Raw genomic sequence first — 16,502 nt, forward strand, 5'->3', positions numbered from 1 at the left:
TCCAGGCTCTGAGCTGTCAGTACAGAGCCTGACATGGGGCTCAAACCCATGGACTGTAAGATCATGACCTGAGCTGAAGTTAGATGCTTAACACACTGAGCAACCCAGGCATCCCTGGAGACACGTTTTCTTTTCTTTTTCTTTCTTTCTTCTTTTTTTTTTTTTTTCAGTTATTTATTTTAGTAATCTCTACATTCAAGATGGGGCTCAAACATCCCCAAGATCAAGAGTTGTATGCTCTTCCAGCTGAGCCAGCCAGGTATCCCCAAATTCTTGCAATGATTATAAATTCACCCATTTTTAATTTTGTTCTACAAAGGAACTTGAACTGGCTTTTTTCCCCAAGTGTATGTTGAAATTAGAGTATTACTTTAGAGGGTTTTTTTTCTTGGTTTTTGTTTTTTTTGGTGATTTTTGGTGTTTTTTTTTTTTTGTTGTTCATTTGTTTTGTAATGAGGCAAGTACTTTCTCCAATGAAATACACAAATTGGTTCTCTTAGGAACTTTTGAAGCAATGCAGTCTGTATTTACTCCTGCTATATAGTTAGTGAGGAGGTATCGTTGCTTATCAATCTGTGCCCTTTCTTCTGTATTCTCAATTACACAGCCCATCACCTTAGTCTTTATTTCTTCATTATCTGATATAACTTTTCTCCTTATCCTTTCACTTTTTTTTAATGGTTTATTTATTTTGAGAGCACGTGGGCAGGGAAGGGCAGAGAGAGAAGAGAGAATCCAAACAGGCTCCGTGATGTCAGTGCAGAGCTTGACACAGGTCTTGATCTCACAAAAAAACCGCAATGTCATGACCTGAGCCAAAATCAAGAGTAAGATGCTTAACTGATTGAGCTACCCAGGCACCGCACTTTCTCCTTATTCTTTTTTTTTTTTTTTTTTTTTTTTTTTAATGTTTATTTATTTTTGAGAGAGAGAAACACAGAATCTGAAGCAGCCCAGGCTCTGAGCTCTTAGCACAGAGCCAACATGGGGCTTGAACCCATGGACTGTGAGATCACTACCTGAGCCAATGTTGGACACTTAACTGACTGAGCCACCCAGGCACCCTTCACCTTCTTCTTAAATGACACAACAGAAATTGCTTGATTCAGGAGTATCTGGGTGGATCAGTCAGTTAAATGTCCGACTTTGGCTCAGGTCATTATCTCACGGTTTGTGAGTTTGAGCCCCATATTGGGCTCTGTACTATAGTGCAGATCCTGTGTCCCTCTCTCTCTGCCCCTCTCTATCTCAAAAATAAATAAACATTAAAGAAAATTGCTTGATTCAAATGTGTAAAATAATTTAAAGTCATATGTCAGAAATACTTAAAACTGTAAAGGTTATTATCATGCATTTAAATTATTACCATTCCTGCAGAATGTATAAAGATGTTGATTCACTATGTTGTATACCTGAAACTAATGTAATATTGTAAGTCAACTATACTCAAAAAATTTTTAATTAAAAACAAATTTCCACTCTCTTACGTAGGTTAAATAATCATGTTTGTATAATATTGACAAGTACCTTTTATCATGTGCTTTAGATTTCTAAGTAATGCTTATTTATAGTTGGGGTTTTTTTATTAAAAAAAAATGTTTTAATGTGAGAGAGAGAGAGAGAGAGAGAGAGAGAGAGAGAGAGAGAAAGAGAAAGAGAAACAGAACATGAGCAGGGGAGGGGCAGAGAGAGAGGGAGTCACAGAATGCAAAGCAGGCTCCAGGCCCTGAGCTGTCAGCACAGAGCCCAGTGCACGGCTCGAACTCACAAGCCATGAGATCATGACCTGAGCCAAAGTTGATTTAACTGACTGAGCCACCCTGGCGCCCCTGTGGTTTGTGTCTAATAAGAAATCTGGCGCTGTGGAATGCAACAGAAAAAGGATGTTAAAAGAATCACAGGATATGATTTTAGAGTTGAGAAATAGAAAACAGTGGCAGGGAATGTGTTAACAAGTCTGGAAGTTTAGTAGTGAGGAAATTTGTGTAACTATTCAGATGTCAAAAATTATTTTGTGTGGTAATCTACTCGATGCATAAGATGTTTTATTTTGTTTTTCAGGAGGCTCGTAGGAATACTCTAATAAAAGATACCATGAGGGAGCAGTGCATTCCAAACTTAGTGGAATCATGGTACCAAATCTTACAAAATTATCAGTATACTAATTCAGAAGTGACATGTCAGTGCCTTGAGGTAGTTGGGGCTTATGTCTCTTGGATAGACTTATCCCTTATAGCCAATGATAGGTAAGTATACATATATTATCAGGATTTAAGTCTACAAAATACAGTGTGTAAAACTCATGTGTTTGAAAACATTGTAACAGTTTTATTCTGCTGTTGCCAGGTTTATAAATATGCTGCTAGGTCATATGTCAATAGAAGTTCTACGGGAAGAAGCATGTGACTGTTTATTTGAAATTGTAAATAAAGGAATGGATCCTGTTGATAAAATGAAACTAGTAGAATCTTTGTGTCAAGTATTACAGTCTGCTGGGTTTTTCAGCATTGACCAGGTTGGTAAATTTATATATTAAGTTTTCAAAATTGTTAGAACAAAGTAGGACAGGTATTAATTTAAATACGCTTTCTTTTTTCCTTTTTTCCCCAATGTTGTAAACTCTCCTTGAGATTATAAATAAGGAAACACTGTATTCAGAAAGCCATAATGTTCGCTGTAGCATTTGCCTTGGACAGTAAATTATATTGTTATATTTAATAATTATATATATAATAATACATATCATCTATATATAATATATATACTATAATGTATACATAATTATATATATAATAATACATATATAATATACACACAAATATTTATATATCTATAATATATATATGTATGTATATATAATTATACCAGTTCTTAAAGTCGAAGACCTGGGATGGTACCTGCAGTTGTGCATTTTTAACAAACTCCCAGTTGAATCTGATACCATTGGTCTGTCCTTTAAATAGCAAGGAATATCCTATATACGTGGCAGTGTGTTTTGACCAAAACTATACCCCGTTATAAATGTTACATTTTCACCATACTTTTGATTGTTATTCATTTGAGCTATGTAGTTGTAGCCCCAACAGAGTGAGGGCTCTGAGTGTGGTAAATAAGTAATTTAGAAACAGAATATGGAGGGGTTTTGTTTTTAAGATTTTTTTTTATGTTTATTTTTGAAAGAGTGCAAGTGGGGGAGGGGCAGAGAGAGGGAGGCAGAGGAAACAAAGCAGGCTCTGTGCTGACAGCAGAGAGCCCAATGTGGGGCTCAAACTCACAAACCGTGAGATCCTGACCTGAGCCGAAGTTGGATGCTCAACTGACTGACCCAGCCAGGCGCCCCATGAAGGTTTCTCTTTTGCCTGTGACAGTGATAAAAAATTACTAAGAAATCTTTGAATTGCTGGTATGTCAGGAGTACAGCTCTCCCGTTATCCTTGCCGACAGAAGAATAGTAGTGTTTTCTTACATTGCTAACAATTGTCTTATTTAGTCTGCAGTAAAAGACCTAAAATGATGAAACTAAAATCTCTAAAGAATCATCATAAGACTAATTACTGAAAATAATGTGAAGTTTAAGTTCTGACTCTTAACACTGGTATGACCTTAGGCAGGTGGTTATAATGGCAGTTCTATCTTCCTGTAGCATAGTTGAGGCTCACATAGTTTCAGGAAGGACTGTTACAGATTGTTATACTGTAGTGTGACATTAACTGTTATAGCATATTTACTAAATCAGACAATTTAGACAGAAGGTTTTGAAACCACAGATCTCTTTGTTTAAGCTTTTATAACGTTGGCAGTAGAAGCACATAACCGTTGGAAAGAATTGCTTGGAAGAGTACCAATGGCCAATAATAGTAGAAGAATTCAAATTCTAATGAGTTTCCAGTCCAGGTAGTAGAATAGTTAAATTTCTGTTAAGTTTAAAATCGGTTGTAGAATTGTCACTTGATTCATACTAAAGTTGATAGAGTTTTTCTTCTTACTCTTAGGTGGGAGGTTTTAAATTGAGGTCTCTTTTGATTGCTTGTAGGAAGAAGATGTTGACTTCCTGGCCAGATTTTCTAAACTGGTAAATGGAATGGGACAGTCCTTGATAGTTAGTTGGACTAAATTAATTAAGAATGGGGATATCAAGAATGCTCAAGAGGCACTACAAGCTATCGAAACAAAAGTGGCCCTGATGCTGCAGCTACTAATTCATGAAGATGATGACATCTCTTCTAATATTATTGGATTTTGTTATGATTATCTTCATATTTTGAAACAGGTAAGCCCTTGTTTTAATCTTTTTGTCCAGTACATAATATAGAAGAGCCACAGAGAATTGAAAAATATAGGAAAAAGGAAAATACCTGTCATTCTAGCTAGCTACATTTACTGTTAAATATTAATGTCTTTCCATCTTCTTTTTTTTCCAACTTCTTAGCCAGAAAACAAGAATGGCCAGAATCTAAAATTTGCTAGATTTTAACAAGCTCCAGAATTAGCTGTAGGTTTACGTTATTTTTTCATTTTGAATCTGTGTATGTTTGTTTTTAAGTAGGCTCCATGCCAAGCGTGGAGCCCAACTCAGGGCTTGAACTCAAGAACCTGAGATCAAAACCCAAGCTGAGCTAAGAGTCGGATACTTTAATCGACTGAGCCACCCAGGTGCCCCTGTGCTTGGTTTTAAATATAGTAGAAATTTTGTTAAACATCATTTGTTATTTTAACTAAATATACATTATTTCTTATAAATAATTTTTTACAATTAAAAATCTCTCCTTACAGAGTTGTTTCCAATAAGGACTTAAAATGTAGACAGTAATAGTCTCCATGTTAGGGCTTGTAGCCATTTATTTATTTTTGTTCATTTTTTTTCTTTTAATATTTATTTTTGAGAGAGAGAAGGCATGCATGCAAGCGTGGGGAGGGGCAGAGAGAGAGGGAGTCAGAATCTAAAGCAGGCTCCAGGCTCTGACAGCACAGGGCCCAACGTGGGACTCAAACTCACAAACTGTGCGATCATGACCAGAGTGGAAGTTGGAGGCTTAACCAACTGAGCCACCCAGGCGCCCCTGTTTATTTTTGAGAGAGAGAGAGAGAGTAGAGGAGGGGTAGAGAGAGGGAGAGAATCCTAAGCAGGCTCCGTGCTGTCAGCACAGAGCCCTACAACATGGGGCTTGATCCCACAAACCATGAGTTTATGGCCTGAGCTGAAATCAAGAGTTAGACGCCCAGCCTACTGGGCCACCCAGGTGCCCTGAGAAGTTGCTGATTTTTTTTGTTGTTGTTGTTTTAAAGCGTTTTTTTATTTTATTTATTTTGAGAGAGCACAAGCAGGGGAGGAGTAGAGAGAGAGGGAGAGAGAGAGAATCCCAAGCAGCTTCCACACTATCAGTGGGCTTGAACTCATGAACCAAACTGTGAGATCATGACCTGAGCTGAAATCAAGAATCGAACACTTAACTAACTGAGCCACCCAGCTCCTCAAGAAGTTAGTAATTTTTAAAAGCCTGCAGGCCCTGGGGTGCCTAGTGGCTCAGTGATTAAGCATACAACTCTTTATTTTGGTTCAGGATGTGATCTCATGGTTCCTGAGATCAAGCCCCACATCTCTGCACTAACAATGCAGAGCCTGCTTGGGATTCTCTCTCTGCCCCTCTCTCTGTCTCTCTCACTCAAAATAATAAGTAAATTTTTTTTTTTCAATCACACAGCAGGGCAGATTTATTAAAAACAAATTAATAACTTCTCATTATGTCATTAGATGAGAAAACCATTGCTATTTTATTTACATTTTATTAGTTGAATCAAGTCCAGCTTAAAATGATTTTTTTCCAAACTGAGTTTAGCTTCTGTATTATTGTTGAAAACATAACACATGTCTGCATACATACCTTAAGAAATTTCAGGTAATGGAAAGACGTGAAGAAAGTTAAAATGACTATTGGTGATTCCACTGTATGTCTCTTAATGGATTTCTAGCATTTTTTCTTTTTTTTTTTTTTTTTGCCTTGTTTGAAAATAAGGGAAGACCATACTTTACTGTCCTGTAAACTTCTTTGCTGAATACATTATAAATAATCCTTAGAGTTGAAATTCATCTATGTGTCAAGTTATTTACTAGAAATGGACTTGCTAGATTTTAGGTTAGGTGCATTTTATTTTTTTATTATTTTTTATTTTTTTATTTTTTATTTTTTTATATATGAAATTTATTGACAAATTGGTTTCCATACAACACCCAGTGCTCATCCCAAAAATGGTTAGGTGCATTTTAAATACAGAAAGGTACTACCAAACTGCCCTCCACAAAAGTTGTGTGCATGTTTTAAAAGGTCTTAATTGATGAAAAAAACATTTTGATGAGTACGACTTTAGGAAACCTAACAAATTATTGCTTGCTTTTTTTTTTTTTAACAGCTTACAGTGCTCTCGGATCAGCAAAAAGCTAATGTAGAGGTAATTGACTTATTTTTGCTTCTTATAAAGTGATAGCAGAATTTGTGACTGCAGTCTGTCTTGAAATGTAACAACTTCAAAATATGTCAAAGGAAACTGACCCAAGATATTTATTCTTAATTTTAGGCAATCATGTTGGCCGTTATGAAAAAACTGACTTACGATGAAGAATATAACTTTGAAAATGAGGTAAGAATTTTCGTTGGGAAGAAATCAGTTTTATTTACTTTACCTCAAATTAACATTTTCAGTTTTGCTTAGAGTTCTTTAAATAAAACAAATATTTTAACACTCTTGCTTATATTGACCTCCACCTTAGGTGAAATTAATAGAAGCCTCATAATCCTTCATAATACCCTCAAAAAATGCCTGTTTGGTATTTTATCCCTTTTTAAAACACTTATTGTAGCATTGAACTTCGTAAAATATTAATACAATTGCTGATCATATCTCACTTTGTATTTAATAGAAGTGATGAGTTGAGACCTTGTCAGTGGACCTCAGATCATAAGTGTCTATGGGAAAGTGGGAATGAAGCACTTAACTCTCTGGACTTCTTGTAGCTACAAGTCTTGTTCAGGGTTGCCAGTGAGTTATTTTACACACAAGGATCGTCAAATGCTTTCTATCAACTCAAGCGTGGTTTATGCTATTTTGCAATGTGCTAAGTGTTCAATTCCCCATCTGAGGCTTTCAAAAACTTTGGACTATAAAAAGGTAATGGTGATGATAATGAACAAATTGCACACTTTAGTACAAAACTTGTTATATACAATATCTTTATAAGATATTACAAGATACAAGGAGTATGAATAAGGTGGTAAAGCTTTTGTGAAGCCCATTGTGAATCCATTCTGCCTCTAGGTTCTTGTCCTTAACCTCCTCCCTATACTGTTTCTGGCTCTAGGCTTTTGAGGGCTAGGGCTGTGTTCAGAAATGTTTGTTGTGAGCTTGGGAGGAAAGGCTACTAAACGTAGTAATTTTTCCTACGTAAATAAATGTTAATGAAAAAGGTACATATTAAATTTACAAATGCAGAAAACTATGAGAATGAACCATTTACATGAATTTTAAGGTCTTTTAAGTTTTAAAATGAGAATTTAAAAATCTGTCTTAGGGTGAAGATGAAGCCATGTTTGTAGAATACAGAAAACAACTGAAGTTGTTGTTGGACAGGCTTGCTCAAGTTTCACCGGAGCTACTGCTGGCTTCTGTTCGCAGAGTTTTTAGTTCCACACTGCAGTAAGTGTGTGCCTGTTTTTGTAAGTGGTCTACCTCTTCCCTTTTCTCCGTGATGATGGTCTACAATGCATGATTCGTGTAATTTATTTATTTATTTTTTTCCGTGTAATTTATTAATCTTTGTTACTTACCAAGGTCTTATGTTGTATGCGAAGCAATGCATTTGACTCCAATTATCTTTTTTTTAATCCCTGTATAGGTAACCTGCAGTGTTATATTAGTTTCAGGTGTACATTATAGTGATTCAGCTTTACACATTACTCGGTGCTCCTCACCATGAGTGCACTCTTAATCCCTTTCACCTATTTCATCCCCTCCCCTTCCCCCCTCTGGTAACCATCAGTTTATTCTCTAGTTCTCTTTTGTTTATTTGGTTTGTCTTTCTCTCTTTTTATCTCTCTTTTTCCTGTGTCTGTTTTGTTTCTTAAATTCAACATACGAGTGAAGTCATTGGGCATTTGTCTTTCTCTGGCTTATTTCACTTAGCATTGTCCTCTCTAGCTCCGTCCGTGTTGTTGTTGTCTCCATTTATGATGATCCTTGTGGGGAAACACCGCTTTTGGAACATAAACAGCGAAATGTATCACGAGTCATTTCTAATTTTGTGATGTAATTTTGTTGCCTGTTAAAATTAACCATTACTATGATTTCTTAATAATTAAAAAGGCTTTTGTTGGTGTTCTATAGAATGTTTATATGCAGATGTCATGTACATGTTCTGTCTTGGTAGGAATTGGCAGACTACACGTTTTATGGAGGTTGAAGTAGCAATAAGACTGCTGTATATGTTGGCAGAAGCTCTTCCAGTATCTCATGGTGCTCACTTCTCAGGTGATGTTTCAAAAGCTAGTGCTTTGCAGGATATGATGCGAACTGTAAGTATACTACAGATCATTTATTTTGAACATAATTTTCTGTTTTCACTGCAAGCTAATGGGAGTTCCTTAATTAGCATCTGTTAATACTGGGGTATTTTGATGTTACAATGAATTAAGGACAGATGTCTTAACTTTTTTCTGCTCCAGTTGGTAACATCAGGAGTTAGTTCCTATCAGCATACATCTGTGACATTGGAGTTCTTCGAAACTGTTGTTAGATATGAAAAGTTTTTCACAGTTGAACCTCAACACATTCCATGTGTCCTAGTAAGTATATATTTTATCCTCAGTTTCTGGGTTTTTTTCCAGGTATTTCTGCTAATGAGCAGATAGTAGTCTATTTTTATAAATTTTCTTGGAGCCAGAAGCTCTCAGAAACTCTTGAATACACTGAAACCGACCCCTCTTCTATTTCTTTAAAATAGACAGTTTCTGGCTTAATCAGTCATCTAAAACAAGTCCTCCAGGGCCTATTGGTGTCCTCAAGAATTATTTGTTAAATATACCAGGTTCCTGCCTTCTGGGAGCTAAGAAGTAAAATTTGATGGGAACAAACATGTATTGTGACAATAACAATAAAAGCCCGTAAGTAAGTGCAGAAGTAGTGAAAGTGTCTCCGTTTCCTTAGATGGCCTTCTTAGATCATAGGGGTCTGCGGCATTCTAGTGCCAAAGTGCGGAGCCGAGCTGCTTACCTGTTTTCCAGATTTGTCAAGTCTCTAAAGTAAGTACGAAATATCAGCTGTTATGTGTCCTTTTTAAGATTATTAAATACGACCTATAAATTATTTTCTAAAAACCTATTGTAGATTTGGTTCTATTTGTTCTAAGGCTTTTTTTTTTTAATGAAATGTTCTTTTTTGGTATCATAATGTTACGACTTCATTTACTATTCATTAGCCCCCGGTACTTTGCAAATAAAGCATACCTTTATATAGAACAGCTGTCATCATTAACGGCATTAGTTATTTAATTTTTTTTTTTTTAATGTTCATTATTCACTTGTGTGAGAGAGAGAGAGAGAGAGCATGAGCAAGGGAGGGAGAGAGACGGAGGGAGACACAGAATCCAAAGCAGGTTCTAGGCTCTGAGCTGTCAGCACAGAGCCTGATGTGGGGCTCAAACTCATGAGCTGTGAGATCATGACCTGAGCTGAAGTCAGATGTAATGGCATTAGTTATTTATTTAGCCAACAGTTTTATTGGTGTTATAACTGTATGCCTTCTTTGAAATTCTAAAGAATATATTTCTTGTTCTTAGAAATAAATTTTTTAACCTAATCTGTTTTTTTTGGGGGGGGGGGTATGAAAACTCATTCTAAGGCTTATAAGGTTGTAATTTTAAAAAATCATAGCTAGTCTTAATGATTACACTGACTAACGTAGAACGGAACTTTTTTTTTTTTAGTTCTGCCCTTTATAAAGGGGGATTTGGTATTTTGAGCACTATTTACATAATTGTGATTTTTTTCTTTGGCCTTTTTTCAGTAAACAAATGAATCCTTTCATTGAGGATATTCTGAATAGAATACAAGATTTATTAGAGCTTTCTCCACCTGTAAGTATCTATCTTTCCAAATATCATTGAAGCCATACGTTCCTTTAGCCTTTAATGCTAATGCCTTGTAGGCAGTTTTCTTTTTTTTTTTTTTTTGAGCAGCAGACAAAAGTTTATTAGAGTATAAGATCAGAAAGGAAGAATGGTATGAAAGCCCTCTTTACCGAGAGGGAACATTTGAAAGTGAATGTCCACCTACTCTAGGCAGTTTTCTTAATGAAGGGTCAGGGTGGCAGAGAGGAAGAGGGTGTGTGCAAGGGTTAATTACTTCTGTTTACCAAAATTCTGTTGGGATTAGTAAACATCATACTAGAATTAATAAAATAGTGATAGAAAATAATCAGGAATTGACTGATAAATTTGGCAGAATGAGATATGGTCTGTTCTCACTGTTAAATGTTGGAAGTATCTTATGGAGAAGGAAAAATTTAATTTCTAAATTTTTTCTTATTTAGTATATGATCATATTAGCCCATTCTAAGTGACTGCTACCAGTAGAGTGACTTTTTTTGAGTAATTTAAGGCTTTGGCTAAAAATGTTTAAATGCTGGTTGATATTTTGGTATTCATTTCATCCGAAAGATTTAAATTGAGATACTTTGTAAGTATATTTTGACCTCTACATGTTTTTGTACATTGACGTTGACTCATTTTTTTCATTTTGATAAAAGTTCCTACTAAAGCTTCCACTTGAGAAGTGTTAGACATAAAATAATACTTTTGTTCTTTTCATTGCATATCAAAACTTAGGGTTCAGTGGTTACATAATTTCACTGAATGAAAGATTACTAATGAATTATATGCTTAAATTGTCTTGGCATATTACAAAACCCTATACATGAAAGAACTTCACCTAATTAATGCCAGTTTTCCCTGGCAGCTTTACAGTGACCTTATAAGACCTAGGCATTCAGAAAGTTTTATGTAGCAATATCGTCTTATACATATTAGAAATCTTTGATTTTTTATACTGTTTGTATAAACAAGGGCTTAAACTATAGCTGCAATTCCTTTTTAGTATATAAAAACACTTTGTTTAGAGGCTTTTACTGAATGTTGTCTGCTTAATAGGGTCATGAGTACCCATTTTTAAGTACCGTTAATTAACTCATTTATTTTTTATTTTAAATATTTATTTTTGAGAGAGAGAACATGAGGGGGGGAGGTTGGGTAAGGGAGACCAAAGACCTGAAGTGGGCTGTGCACTAACAGCAGTGAGCCTGATTCAGGGCTCAAACTCACCAACTGTGAGGTCGTGACCTGAGTCGAAGTTGGATGCTCAACCAGCTGAGCCACCCGGGTGCCCCAGGACCTGATATCCATATAGCTGCTTTATCTTGGTGTTTTTAACCCCTAAAGCAGTGATTAGTCCTAGTGGTACTTAAATGCTTTAGCTACTTCTATATGGGGACATGCTTCTTTTAATAAATGAGGTACTCTTTTATATAAAATCACCACATAATTTGTTCTAGAACTAGATTTTTATGTAAATATTTTTAAGTTTATTTTGAGAGAGAGAGAGAGTGCAAGCAGGGGAGAGGCAGAGAGAGAGGGAGACTCTCAAGCAGTCTGCACTGTCAGTGCAGAGCCCAGCACAGGGCTCTGATTCATGAAACTGTGGGATCATGACCTGAGCCGAAATCAAGAATCGGACTCTCAACCAACTGAGTCACCCGGGCACGCTTTTTATGTAATTTTTCTTAGGTTTATTTATTTTGGGAGAGACAGGGAGAGGGGCAGAGAGAGAGGGAAACAGAGAATCCCAAGCAGGCCCTGCACTGTCAGTGTGGAGCCCCATGCGGGGCTCGATCTCACGAAACTGTGAGATCAAGACCTGAGCTGAGATCAACAGTCTGATGCTTAACCAACCGACTGAGCCACCCAGGTGCCCCATGTGATTTTTTAACAGGGAGCTTTAGTGTTGGATCTAGAGTGCACTCTGGTATTTTCACCCTCCTTTTGATCCCTCCCAAAGTAAAAAGTAATAAAAATCATTAACGTAACGTAAAAAAATAATAAAAGTCATTAATAAGAATTGACCAGTGTATGGGATATTTACCTGTGCTTGAATGAGAACTATTTCTTCCATATGCAGTCTTATTTTCATACATTCTAAAGTAACAACTGGTGTGTGTGTGTGTATGTGTGTGTGTGGTGTGTTTATTGTGTGGTTTTTATTGTTATTCAATTCTTAAATACTCCTCAAAATATTTACCTGTGTGATCCTTGTATTAACATTCAGAACACCTTTACACATCTCATTCGCCTCGTAACAGCTTTACAAATAAGATTGTTCTCAAAAGTGAACAAGTTAGAAGGTAACTAATAATTTATACGACAGTTTACTGTTTTATCAAGGATAGAATTAGACCTTTGATCTTTTGACCTCAAATTCCATTCTCTTTCCATTATGTGGTACTGGGAGAAAATTTGTTTTTGGTAAGTACTTGATCTACTTTTTAATAATGAGTTGATGTGATAGATTGTATCTCCTGTCCCTATCGCAGTAATTGTACTTAAACGAGGGGAACTGAACAACGATAAACACCAGTAGGATTACATTTCTTTCTAGGAGAATGGTTACCAGTCTTTGTTGAGCAGCGATGATCAACTCTTTATTTATGAGACAGCGGGAGTGCTGATTGTTAACAGTGAATATCCTGCCGAACGGAAACAAGCATTAATGAGAAATCTGTTGACCCCACTAATGGAGAAGTTTAAAATTCTGTTAGAAAAGTTGATGCTGGCACAAGATGAAGAAAGGCAGGCATCACTAGCAGACTGTCTCAACCATGCCGTTGGATTTGCCAGGTGAGTGTGATTGCAGTTAAGATTGTAAAGTGAGTATGCACACACAGAACACACATCAAGAACCGTTTACTTGGATCTTTTAGCACTGGGTGCACACGCACACACACACAATAATTGGGCACACATATCCATGTTTTGAAAACTGGATTGTCCAGAAAATTATCTAAACCTTTCTTCTCTATATCCAATAAATTAGAAGATTTAACTGAAGAAGGGACTAGGTCACATAACATTTTGCATTTCTGGTTTGATAACTATCCAAATCCTTGATCATCTGACTTCTTTGGTATAAGTTGATTGTATATTTAGGGGCGTTAACTGAAGAGTTTATATACTAATGACATGTGGAGACATCTTGGATCAGTTTAGATACTTAAACCAACTTGAGCCACTCAGGCACCCCTGGATCAGTCTTGGTTCTTTAAAGATGAAGTCTTGAGGTTTCTTTCTAGCTCTTGCATTGTGTCCTGAAGACCACCCCAACTGCCTTTTTTTTTCCTCTTTGCCCATATATTTTATTGGCAGACAATAACGTATGAAAGCTGGAGTGGTTGCTAATGGGAAATTGCTCTATAGAATACTTCGGTGTAAAAGCTAATGTTAGGATATATAAATAACTTGAATTCTAAAGACTGTTTTCTAAATTTAAGTCAGTAGTTTGCAGATTGTCTAATATAGCCCAGTCATAGTAAGTGTATTTTTTTTCTCTTTTCTGCTTGCTTTATCAGGATTTTAGTAAAACATTTAAGTAGATTTTCATTGAAGGCTTGTATTAATGACCTGTCATTCGTTTAACCTGAGCCTATTCTGGAATGGTAGCTAGAAGCGATAGTATGCAAATAACTGTATTAGCCAAAGATGGAAGCAGTTGTGACATGGAAAATAGATAATTGGCAGGGCATCTGGGCAGTTCAGTCAGTTGAGTGTCCAGCTCTTGATTTCTGCTCAGGTCATGATCTCATGGTTTGTGAGTTTGAGCCCGCGTTGGGCTCTGTGCTGACGGCGTAGAGCCTGCTTGGGATTCTCTCTCTTCCTCTCTGTCTGCCCCTTCCCCTGCTTGCTTACCTGCTCGCTTGCTCTCAAAATAAATGAATAAACTTAAAAAAAAAAAAAAAAATTGGCTTCTTAGTTCTGTCAGTTGTGTGATTTATTGTGTTTTGTTTTTTTTTTTAAATAATATTTATTTTTGAGAGAAGCACAGCGTGAGTGGGGGAGGAGCAGAGAGAGAGGAAGACACAGAATCCAAAGCAGGGTCCAGGCTCTGAGCTGTCAGCACAGAGCCTGATGCAGGGCTCGAACCCACAAACTGCGAGATCATGCCCTGAGCTGAAGTTGACCCTCAACCGACTGAGCCACCTAGGCGCCCCAATTGTGCATTATTTTTAATTACTCCATAAAACTTCCAAAGAATAAAGCTAAAACTAGTTGCTTGATTTTGCTTATGTAGTCGAACCAGCAAAGCTTTCAGCAACAAGCAGACTGTGAAACAATGTGGCTGTTCCGAAGTTTATCTGGACTGTTTACAGACATTCTTGCCAGCACTCAGTTGCCCCTTACAAAAGGATATTCTCAGAAGTGGCGTTCGGACTTTCCTTCATCGAATGATTATTTGCCTAGAGGAAGAAGTTCTTCCATTCATCCCGTCTGCCTCAGAACACATGCTCAAAGATTGTGAAGCAAAAGACCTCCAGGAGTTCATTCCTCTTATCAACCAGATTACAGCCAAGTTTAAGGTACCACAGACCTTCAGAGCTCAGAGAATCACCTGACTTACAAATTAGACATATTTTGGCATTTGCCCCTTGGCTTATTTTTTCTTTAAATATAAGTCACTTGAGGGCATGGACCATAGGTCTTGTTGTCAACCCCTGTCTAGCACACTGCCTGACACATAGGACATCCTTAATAAATGTTTTAGTAAAAACATTTTTTCTGCTCTTTGCAAAAGAAAACTATTAGTCTGCTCTTTTAGAAGAGCAAATAAAAATGACATTGAGTACTAACAGTCTAGGGGTAAATGAAAAGGATTGTAACTTGGGTACCCAAGCAGGAGTTTGAAATTAATTCAGTGTACTAAAGTCACTTTTATTGTACAAGGAGATTTAAGGCAAATATAAGCCGCATAATAAAATTTACTAACAGTGCTTTCTGTGTTCAAAATCTGTTCTAAGCCTTTTTTTGTACATTCATTCAATCCTAACAGCCCTAGAGATAACTGTATTTTATATATGAGGAAATTGAGACGAAGATGTTAAGGAGTTTGCCAAAAAGCATGTAAAGCCTTGAAAGCCCAATCATATAAATTCTGCTAAAAATTTAGCAAAACAGAATTCGTTTCTTGAGAATTTAAATTTGAATATATTCCATGGCGATACTTGATGGTGAAATACATCTGAGTCCCTATTATTTTAACCTGAATCTTGGGCTGTAGGCAGTGAGCTAACAATTTTGAAGATTTCAATAATGCACATGTTCAATGTAGATTTTTGTTTTGACATTGGTATTTGCTAACAAAATTATGTAAATATATTAAATTCTGGATAAAGACTATGTAAAACATGTTTTTTCTGTTTCATATAAATTATCTTACTCATTTCTGAAGTAGTAATAGTTTTTTTTATCTTCAGATACAGGTATCTCCTTTTTTACAGCAAATGTTCATGCCTCTGCTTCATGCAATTTTTGAAGTGTTGCTCCGACCGGCAGAAGAAAATGACCAGTCTGCTGCTTTAGAGAAGCAAATGTTGCGAAGGAGTTACTTTGCTTTCCTACAAACAGTCACAGGCAGCGGAATGAGCGAAGTCATAGCAAATCAAGGTGGGGGTGCTGATACTGTCTGCTCGAGGCCTTGTCACAGTTGCAGTTGCACGTCCGTAGGAGTAAGAGCTCATTGAAGTGAATACCAAACTTCTAAGGTGGTTGTATGTTCGCACCTGGGTTGACAGTTCATTATCATCAAGGTGAAAATCTATTTTCATGCAGAGGACCTTAAAATTAATTTGTATTCAGTTCCCTTTTTCCTAGGGCAGTATTTTTTTTTTTTTTTAATATTTGTAGTTTTAATTATTTTTTTAAGTTTATTTATTTTGAGAGAGACAGTATGAGCGGGGGAGGGCAGAGAGAGGAGGAAGAGAGAATCCAAAGCATGCTCCACGCTGTCAGCACAGACCCCGACACGGGGCTCAAACCCCCAAAACAGCGAGATCATGACCTGAGCTGAAACCGAGAGTCGGATGCTTAACTGACTGAGCCACCCAGGATCCCCCTAGGGCAGTTTTCTTTAATTGGTTCTTTAGTAGTATAAATAGCATGGTGGCAACTTACCAGCATTGACCTGACAATTGAGTCTCACTGGCCAGCTTGCCATCTTGAAATTAAAAATAAATGGGACTGTATGGATCAACATAGAGAATTTTGCTATATAAGAAATCCAGAGGTCAGGATAACAAGAGAATAATTACTTTTTAATGTTTTATGCTTAAAATTTAGCCAAGTTAAAAATTGAGGGGTCTTACCAATTCTGTACATGCTTTTGTCTTCTTACACTATATGAAGTGAAAGCTTCAGG

The 16,502-nt window shown here is 36.6% G+C and overlaps 1 protein-coding gene across 3 annotated transcripts in view; it reads left to right on the forward strand.

Moving 5' to 3' along the window:
* XPOT (exportin for tRNA) overlaps positions 1–16,502 on the forward strand; it is a 37,471-nt gene that overhangs the window by 12,543 nt on the left and 8,426 nt on the right. For all 3 annotated transcript variants that reach the window (XM_011284111.4, XM_011284112.4, XM_045062023.1), the window contains exons 7-19: positions 2,062–2,246; positions 2,347–2,515; positions 4,034–4,270; positions 6,409–6,447; positions 6,574–6,636; positions 7,565–7,689; positions 8,420–8,564; positions 8,715–8,834; positions 9,196–9,290; positions 10,054–10,123; positions 12,696–12,934; positions 14,382–14,667; positions 15,562–15,751. In XM_011284111.4, the coding sequence (XP_011282413.2) occupies positions 2,062–2,246; positions 2,347–2,515; positions 4,034–4,270; positions 6,409–6,447; positions 6,574–6,636; positions 7,565–7,689; positions 8,420–8,564; positions 8,715–8,834; positions 9,196–9,290; positions 10,054–10,123; positions 12,696–12,934; positions 14,382–14,667; positions 15,562–15,751 (1,963 nt within the window). The remainder of the gene's footprint in view (positions 1–2,061; positions 2,247–2,346; positions 2,516–4,033; positions 4,271–6,408; positions 6,448–6,573; positions 6,637–7,564; positions 7,690–8,419; positions 8,565–8,714; positions 8,835–9,195; positions 9,291–10,053; positions 10,124–12,695; positions 12,935–14,381; positions 14,668–15,561; positions 15,752–16,502) is intronic.

Source organism: Felis catus, chromosome B4, assembly GCF_018350175.1.
Source record: "Felis catus isolate Fca126 chromosome B4, F.catus_Fca126_mat1.0, whole genome shotgun sequence".
Taxonomy (NCBI): Eukaryota; Metazoa; Chordata; class Mammalia; order Carnivora; family Felidae; genus Felis; species Felis catus.